At 45.8% G+C, this 9431-nt stretch overlaps 1 protein-coding gene across 2 annotated transcripts in view; it reads right to left on the minus strand.

The window, feature by feature from the left end:
• lrrc73 (leucine rich repeat containing 73) overlaps window positions 1-9305 on the minus strand; it is a 12552-nt gene extending 3247 nt beyond the window's left edge. For both annotated transcript variants that reach the window (XM_056292321.1, XM_056292322.1), the window contains exons 1-4: window positions 9034-9305; window positions 7731-7891; window positions 3638-3760; window positions 1204-1304 (exon numbers count right to left, since the gene is read on the minus strand). In XM_056292321.1, the coding sequence (XP_056148296.1) occupies window positions 1204-1304; window positions 3638-3760; window positions 7731-7891; window positions 9034-9305 (657 nt within the window). The remainder of the gene's footprint in view (window positions 1-1203; window positions 1305-3637; window positions 3761-7730; window positions 7892-9033) is intronic.
• Between the last annotated feature and the right edge of the window lie 126 nt (window positions 9306-9431).

Here is a 9431-nt window from a genome sequence, read left to right on the forward strand (position 1 = left end):
GTCAAGGTGAGGGTTAGAATCGCCATGGAGACGGAGGGAGGGCCAGAGCTGTCCAGATGAAGAGTACTTTGATCAAAGAGGATGAGGAGCGGCCAGTAAGATGGTGTCTCAGCCGCAGGCGACACCAATACAAGACACCCACCCACCCACTCACACCACACACACACACACACACACACACACACACACACACACACACACACACACACACACACACACACACACACACACACACACACACACACACCTGGACATCAAACACCCTCCTGTATCTCAGTGAGCTGACTGCACAATCAGTCTGTCAACTGAAGGTGTGTGCGTTTGTGTGCGCGCGCGGAGCAATACCACCACCTAGTGGAGAGACAGTAGAGCAGTGCTGTGGGAGTTTTTCTGTGTTGACTGCCGTCGTGCAGGTCTGCACATTTAATGACAAAAAAAATCCTTCTGATCATTTCATTTAACAGCTTGTTATTCACTGAGACAGATCTGTGAAGAGCATTTTGGTGACCAGATTGATTTTAAAGCAGATCAGATTAATCTTGACAGTCTGACATTCTTGTGTAAGAAGTGGGGTTGTTGTGAAGCGTCTAGACTCTAGTGTTTTGGTGTAGGGTTCTGTGCCTGTCACGTCTCACTCTCAACCTTCACCGCTGGCTAGCAGAAATGCGAACAGGAGAGCCGAGCACTTAAGTCTCTCCCTGCCAGTACATAGCCTCTCCAACAGCAAGCCCTATGTAGTGCCTCCTCACGGCAACACACGGTAACTGGGTACACCTTGGACCCTGGCTGAACTGCAAAGGACTCGAAGGAGGTCTGGCCCCTAGAAGTGCGGTACGCAAGCCCACCGGTGTATGGATATTCCCTGATGCCCATGAACCAGCCCCCAGCTATGGATTAAATAGTGCCACTACCTAGTGGATACCTCGGGAGAGGAATAGGCTACAGGAGTAAACCCCTACAGAAAATCAACCTCTACAGCGCTGTTGTTTTTTGTTTTCTTGCCCTTTTGTATCTGTCTAAGTCGGAGAGTACTGCTGGCGTCGTGTGGCTGCCGCTTCTCCCCTGGAAACTTTTACAAAAGCTGCTCTCTCTCCATCTTATTGAAACGTCACAGAAGGTTGCTGAGCTCTGATTGGGTCAAAACCACAAAATACACTTACATCACTTTACCGTTTCTCTCTTGAGGTTCTGAACAGTTCTTACCTGAGCAGACTGGTTGGTGAGTCCAGTTCCCTCCAGGTCCAAAACCTCCAGAGTTCTGCTGGACGCCACCGCCACCGCCAGCATGCCGGCGATCTGGTCTCCTAAAACCACATGAGAACAAAACTATGACATCAGAACCAATGAAATGGAACAGATGAGACCTAGACAGACCAGAACGGACTGGACCCAAACACTACAGCAGTCCTTTTGTGTGTGTGTGTGTGTGTGTGTGTGTGTGTGTGTGTGTGTGTGTGTGTGTGTGTGTGTGTGTGTGTGTGTGTGTGTGTGTGAAGCAGCTTGAAAAACATCTGGAAGCAATACTAATCATGACGCATCAGTCTTAACAGCTGGAACGGGTTTCTATCTGTTGTGGAGGATTCCTCTCATTTAACTCGACTCTGACTGGCTCTGTGACAATCAAACTCTGTTTTGATTTTTCTCCCTTCTTCTCCCCGATCATATGTGGCTGATTACTCCACTCTCCCGAGCCATCCCGGTTGCTGATGCACCCCCTCTCCTGATCCAGGAAGGACTGCAGACTACCACATGCCTCCTTCGATACATGTGGAGTCGCCAGCCGCTTCTTTTCACCTGACAGTGAGGATATTCACCAGGGGGACGTAGCGCGTGGGAGGACCACGCTATTCCCCCCTCATCCCCGAACAGGCGACCCGACTGATCAGAGGAGGTGATTGGAACCAGCGATCCCCGCATTGGCAGGCAACGGAATAGACCGCCACGCCACCTGAACGCCCCCATCTTTTTTTCCTTTTTTTTTTTTTTAAATTTATCTCTGATTTTTCCCTTTTTCTCACAATTTAGTGGCCGATCGCTCCCTATTCTAATTCAAACACCCACCCTCGTACTGCATGCGTTCGCCAACTGCATCTCTCCGGCCGGCAGTCTTGAAGGAGACGCCTACCCACTTTCATGACAAGGCGACTCCAGGCCGAACCACTGCTTTTCCGACACACCCAGAGACGCATTCGTGTGACGAACACAAGCCGACTCCGCCCCCCTCCCGAAGACAGCGTTGCCAATTATCGCTGCTTCATCGAGTCCGGCCATAGTCGGATCTGACGAGACCGGGGCACGGACCCCAGTCCCCAGTGGGCAACTGCATCGACACAAAGCCGATGCTTAGACCGCTACACCACCGCGGACCCTTTTTTTTTGGTTAATTACGTTTTTGCATCAAGCATTTTGCCTTTGCTCATTTCACACTTTAAACCCGCTACAAAGAATCCAGAATGACACTGCAAAATTGTTTTTAACCGACTCCTGAAAATTGCTTGAGATGAAGGCACCTGCAAAATGAGAAAATGTCACTTTAAAGGTCATCTACCAGCTTGTTCTGTCATATCTGCTTGTTAGACACAACAACTTCACTTCTTCAAACTCAACACTACTGCCTTCTTCTTTCCTCATTTGGCTGCTATGATGAAGATGAAAAACACCATGTACCCTGACAAGCTGGATTATTTAGCTGTTTGTGGATTACTTCTCATTTTAAACAGACATTGGTTTACATGTAAATCTTCAGGACTGTAACTTGAAGTGCTTCTATGGTTGAAAACGTTGTAATTTCTCTGATACAACCGGGATTTATACTGGGATGTATTTCCTCAGAGGACGACAGACGAGTTTGACTAAAAATTAGTCTTAGAATCGGTTTTAATTCAGTGTTAAAAAAAATCTCCGTGCACATCCGGGTAGCGTGGCGGTCTATTCCGTTGCCTACCAGCACGGGGATTGCCGGTTCGAATCCCCATGTTATCTCCAGCTTGGTCGGGCATCCCTCCGGACAAAATTGGCCGTGTCTGTGGGTGGGAAGCTGGATGTGGGTATGTATCCTGGTCGCTGCACTAGTGCATCCTCTGACCGGTCGGGGTGACTGTTCAGGGGGGAGGGGGAACTGGGGGGAATAGCGTGATCCTCCCATACGCTATGTACCTCTGGCGAAACTCTTCACTGTCATGTGAAAAGAAGCGGCCAGCGACTCCACATGTATCGGAGGAGGCATGTGGTAGTCTGCAGCCCTCCCGGGATCGGTAGAGGGGGTGGAGCATCGACTGCGACGGCTTGGAAGAGTGGGATAATTAGCCAAGTACAACTGGGGAGAAACTAGGGGGGGGGTCTTCGAATCACTCCTGATGATGGACAATCATGTTAAAACATTTTCTGTCAATCAATCTGGAGATGAACCCCTACCTCTCCCGACCTCTGTCTGACCTCTGACCTTTTAACCCTTAACCAATGGGCAGAAACTTCCTGTTGCAGGACATTCAGTCAATCAATAGTGGAACATCTAAAGAAATATTAATCTATCTAGTCAATGCATTTCACTGTACACATACACACAACAAATACATACACACACATACACACACACACACACACACTCGCTCTCTCCCTCTCTCTCTCGCCTGGTTACCCAGTGGGTTGTAGTCCAGGTTGAGGACTCGGAGCTGGGAGCTGTGGGCCACAGCGATGGCGAGGCGTGCCCAGCCTTTGCTGCTGATTCCTGGGTTGGCGCTCAGCGTCAGTTCCCTAAGGCCTGTAGAGAAACACAGCAGCTTCAAACCTGCAGCCTGCACTAAACATCCCGAGCAGCCTAACCTCTGACCCCACATCAGTGTGTCAGAGGCAGGGGATGTTGAGGACGGAGATGGATGTTCATTTTCTTAAAACATTTTTTCCACAGATGAGACAAAAACTAAATAAAACTCCATCTTTAGTTCTAACTGGAATCAAAGAATGCTCAGACGCTTCATTTAAAAAAAAACCCAGAACTTTTATGTATTCATTTACACAAACCAATGAAATGAAAATGTCATCATGTCTCCTCTTATTCTCGGTTCCTAAGCTGAAGTTTTATACTGTGATTGGTTTGTTTTCCTCCTGAAAAGAAATGTGTTGAAAACATTTTCATTCTAATCTACGCCCGTAATGATGATGATGCTTTGATACCAGCAAAATTTTGATGAAATGAGAATCCAAAATCACAAAACTTCCCAGAAAAGACAAAACCATCTCAACTAGAATAAAAATTGAGACATGGTTCAGTAAGTCGCTGGTTATTACCACTGATCTTAGATCCTGAATCCATTGTTAATAAATCCTAATTCCAGACAGTCCACCTGTATGAATAACACACAGGAGCTTCACATCTGGCCTGTACAGAGATTTTCACCCTGTCAGGGTTCATTCAGTCCTCTAAGAAGCTTTGGATTAGTGTCAGATGCCAATAATTAGCCGGGTCAGGATCTGTTCTTTAACCAATCAGGTTGTTCAGACTGAGTGCTGTGTGAGAGCGAGCCTCATCAGAAGTCTTTATCCGACACCTGGTTTTCCAGAAAATCTTCAGCAGACCACCGGATATTTAAAGACATCTGTAGGAGAAGCTCGGCTGTCACCATCCTCTGGGTGGCTTGTGTTTTAAATAACCTCAAACTAAATGAACTGTTTTCTCATGACCTAAAAGCATTCCTGCTAATGTGATTTACCAACACCTCCTCAGTGTCTAAATGAACAGACACGGCAGGTTACGAGTTCTATTCCCTGTTCAGCTCAGGGAACATAAGCAAGGTACCAACACCTCCAGAATAAAGACTGAAAACAGGCGTTTCACTGATTCTCTTTTCTGAAGGACTTCCGGTCAGTCAGCAGGTCAGATGTCAGATTAGTGTTTGGCAGAGCGTTTCAGGAGTGATGAAGAGGGTTTGTCGGTTTGAAACACATGACCGACTAGAAGCCATAAGGTTTCAAATATCACGGTCAGACAAAGATGCTGTGTCATTTAACACTTCTGCCCAGCTGCACCACTCCTGACGCCCTACTATCCCTGTATTAACCCTGTACTAGCTCTGTACTAACCCTGTACTGTCTCTGTACTGACCCTGTACTATCCCTGTACTAGCCATGTACTAACCATATACTGGCCATGTACTACCCCTGTACTTTCTATGTAATATCCCCTGTACTTGCGCTGTACTAACCATGTACTAACCATATACTGGCCATGTACTACCCCTGTACTTTCTATGTAATATCCCTGTACTTGCGCTGTACTACCCCTGTACTGGCCCTGTGCGGGCAAACAATAGATACCAGTGACAAGGTAAGCGCTTACTCAAAACGGGAAGCTGCCTGTATGCTGCAGCTTTCTGTTTTGTGTACAAAACGGAAAACAAACTGCCTCGTAAGGTAATGCAGGTGAACGATACCAGCAACAAGGTAAGCACGGGTATCGTTAGCCCGCTTAAATGGGTATTTTAAAATATGTCAAAGGCCCATCACTGTTATATGAGATGGCTGTTATACATGTTTTTTATCTAACAGAGCTGATTTTTGTTTAAAAATTGAAGTTGGAAAAGTGCCATTTGATATTTTATTGCATCGTACGGTTGAGCTAGCTAAACAATGTATTGGTTAACAATAAAATGTTAGCAGGCTAAGTAGACTATTACTTTGTTGATTAACTATATTTTTCATATGGATTGAACATTTCTTTGAATGTTTTATTTATTTTTGTGGATTGGCCCCTGTACTTATGCCAGTACAGGGGCCAATCCATTTAACTCTTGCTGGTATCCTTCTATTGCAAATCACTCCTGACACTCTTCTCTACCCACTCCACCCTGCCTGCACTCTCTTCTTCACCTCTCTTCCGCACTCCCTGTTACTTTGAATAGTTGACCCCAAGTATTTAAATTCATCCACCTTCATCACCTCTACTCCTTGCATCTTCACCATTCCGCTGTCCTCCCTCCGCTGTCCTCCCTCTCGTTTATGCATATGTATTCCGTCTCGCGCCGACTGACTTTCATTCCTCTTCTCTCCAGTGCATACCTCCACCTCTCCAGGCTCTCCTCAACCTGCTCTCTACTGTCGCTACAGATTACAATGTCATCCACTAACATCATAGTCCACGGAGACTCCTACCTGATCTTGTCTGTCAATCTGTCCATCCCCATTGCAAACAAGAAAGGGCTCAGAGCTGATCCTTGATGTAATCCCACCTCCACCTTGAACCCATCCATCATTCTTACCGTACACCTCACCACTGTCACACTGCCCTCATACATATCCTTCAGCACTCTTACATACTTCTCTGCCACTCCCGACGTCCTCATACAATACCATACCTCCTCTCTCGGGACCCTATCTTATGCTTTCTCTAAATCCACAAAGACACAATGTAACTCCATTAGACCTTCTCTATACTTCTCCAACAACATTCTCAAAGCAAACATTGCATCTGTAGTGCTCTTTCATGGCATGAAACCATACTGCTGCTCGTTAATCATCACCTCTCCTCTTAACCTAGCTTCCACTATTCTTTCCCATATCTTCATGCTGTGGCTGATCAACTTTATACCTCTGTAGTTGCTACAGTTCTGCACATCACCCTTATTCTTGAAAATCGGTACCAGTATGCTTCTTCTCCACTCCTCAGGCATCCTCTCCCTTTCCAAGATTGTGTTAAACAATCTAGTTAAAAACTCCACTGCCATCTCTCCTGAACACCTCTGTAGGTATGTCATCTGGACTAACCATCTTTCCACTCTTCATCCTCTACAGTACAGTACAGTACAGTACAGTACAGTACAGTACAGTACAATACAGGGGTAGTACTGGCCATGTACTACCCCTGTATTTTCCCTGTACTGGCCCCTGTACTATCCCAGTACTACCCCTGTGCTGGCTCTGTAGTGACCCATGTACTGACTCCTGTACCAGACCCTGTACTGACCCATGTACTAGCTCCTGTACTGGCCCCTGTGCTGGCCCTGTACTGGCCATGTACTACCCCTGTATTACCCTTGTCCTACCCTTGTACTACCCCTTTACTGGCCCCTATACTGGCACTGTACTGGCCCAGTAGTACCCCTGTAATGGCCCTGTACATGCACTTGTACTGACCATGTACTACCCCAGTACTTCCTCTGTACTACGCCTGTACTACCCTTGTACTGCCCCGGTACTACTTCTGTACTGGCCATGTACGAACCCTGCACTACCTCTGTACTAGCCATGTACTACCTACCCCTTTACTGCCTCAGTATTACTTTTGTACTTGCCCTGTACTAACCCGGTACTACCTCTCTACTGACCATGTACTACCCCTGTAGTGGCCATGTACTATCCCTGTACTATCTCTGTATTGGCTCTGTGCTACCCAGGTACTACCACTGTACTGGCCCTGTACTACCCCAGTACTACTCCTATGCTAGCCCTGTAGTTCCCCTGTACTACTCCTGTACTGGCCCCAGTCTGGGCAACAGAGGACAACAAAACACGTTTCTGTTGTAACAAATGAACAGTAAATTACAAACAGAGGAGATGAATCCTCACCTGTACTCAAAACCCAAATGACTAAAATTAAAAGAGAAGACCAGAATGTCTGGATGAACCGCTCACAAACAGTATTTGTATGACAGAGTATTTGTATGATACAGTATTTGTATGACAGAGTATTTGTATGACTGAGTATTTGTATGACTGAGTATTGGTAGTGTTCTTGCCTGACTTGGCTCCATCTGGTGGAAGCATCCCACAGACGAGTCGGAGCGCCTCGTCTCCCAACATGCAGTCTCCCAAATCCAAACACACCAGAGATGGGTGAGAGGAGAGAGACGAGTTCAGAGTCACCAGACCTGCATCTGTCAGAGGACTACCATGAAGACTAGAGACAGGGAGGATGAGGAAGAGGAGTTAATAGATTCTTCATCACTTTCATTTTACAAAATAACATCCAGCGTGTGGTTTCTGTCTCAGCTCGGCTGTTGGGTCTTTGAACAAACAAATTTTATAGAAACTTTGTTTAATCTCTCCAAACCTTCATTTTAATGTTCTGACTGACAGGGTTTGATCTCTGTCTGTGTTTTGTCTCTGTGGATTTTCAGATTCTTAGTCCAGACCAGATCGACTGCAACTCTTGCTGAGACAGTTCTGACAAACTGTTTGATTCTAAATAGACTTCATAAGGATTGGATGTCTTGATGCATGCTCAATAAGCCAGGTAAGAAAATCAAAGGATTGGATGTTAATTTGTCCATTTTCAAAACAACACAAGTGAATGAATCCTGTAAAATACTAGTTTCAGTTCAGAAATGAAAATCACAAATAAGAGTTTTGCTTTGACATCAGAGATGATCGGTTCAGAGAACCTGCTGCTTTTTTATTCCAGCATCAAACTCAGTTTGTCTGGAGACTTTCTGTCCTCCACCTGCTCGACCAGTATGTTAAGAACCATTAATTAAAGTTGATTTTGTACATTAAAATACAATGCGATGTGCTTTACATGAAGTGAATGTACAGAGATAAAACATGACGATGATACAAGAAGAAAAGCACACCAAATAAATGAATGAAGGAAATAAAACATTAATGAAGTGAAGGAAGGATCTCCTGTTACACTTGGTATTACTAAATAAGATATAACTATACAAATTAAGTTGTATAACTTTGTTTACATACTTATCGTTTATTACATACCTAGTAAGTTAGTAATTCTACATAAATACATGTTTACTTACAACATAGCAGTATGTAAGTATGCATTCTATATAGATATATGTGCTTGGGCTACTTATTATATAGTAAGTATGCTAAATAGATAGTTATTACTTACCATGTAGTAAGTTAGTATGCATTTAAATATAGTTGTAATTTTTTACTAAAGCCAGCAAAACTATATAAATATAGGCTACTTAAGTAATGCTATGTAAATACAGCTATTCCACTTCCTTATGCAGTACTATGCTGTACAACCGTGATTGTACAGTAGGTGCAGCTGTAAAAGCTCTGTGACTCGGTTGTTCTCACAAGAGGGTGTGCAGGGACCGGTTGGTGTTCAGGGCGTCGCTCAGCTGCTTGGTGCGGCTCATGCTGGACACCACGCCGAGGTTCAGGTTGAGCTGAGCCAGACTGTGAGACTCCGACACGCCGCGACACACCCGGCCGAAGTCCCGGTCCGACAGCTGGCAGCCCCGCACCGACAGCAGCCGGACGCTGTTGTCCTTCAGGCCGTCACAGATGTCTCTGATCTCGGCCCCGGACAGAGACTCCCCGCTGATCTGGATGGAGCCCGGCAGCATGGCGCTTCTCTAACGGGCCGTTAACGTCGGTGACCGGCGGGACACTTCATCATTTAACGCCGAAACCTAAAACCTCAACAGGGTCATGTCGGCCGGCATCAACGCGGACACGGGTTTCAACCAATA

Source organism: Lampris incognitus, chromosome 13 (assembly GCF_029633865.1).
Source record: "Lampris incognitus isolate fLamInc1 chromosome 13, fLamInc1.hap2, whole genome shotgun sequence".
In the NCBI taxonomy this organism is placed as follows: Eukaryota; Metazoa; Chordata; class Actinopteri; order Lampriformes; family Lampridae; genus Lampris; species Lampris incognitus.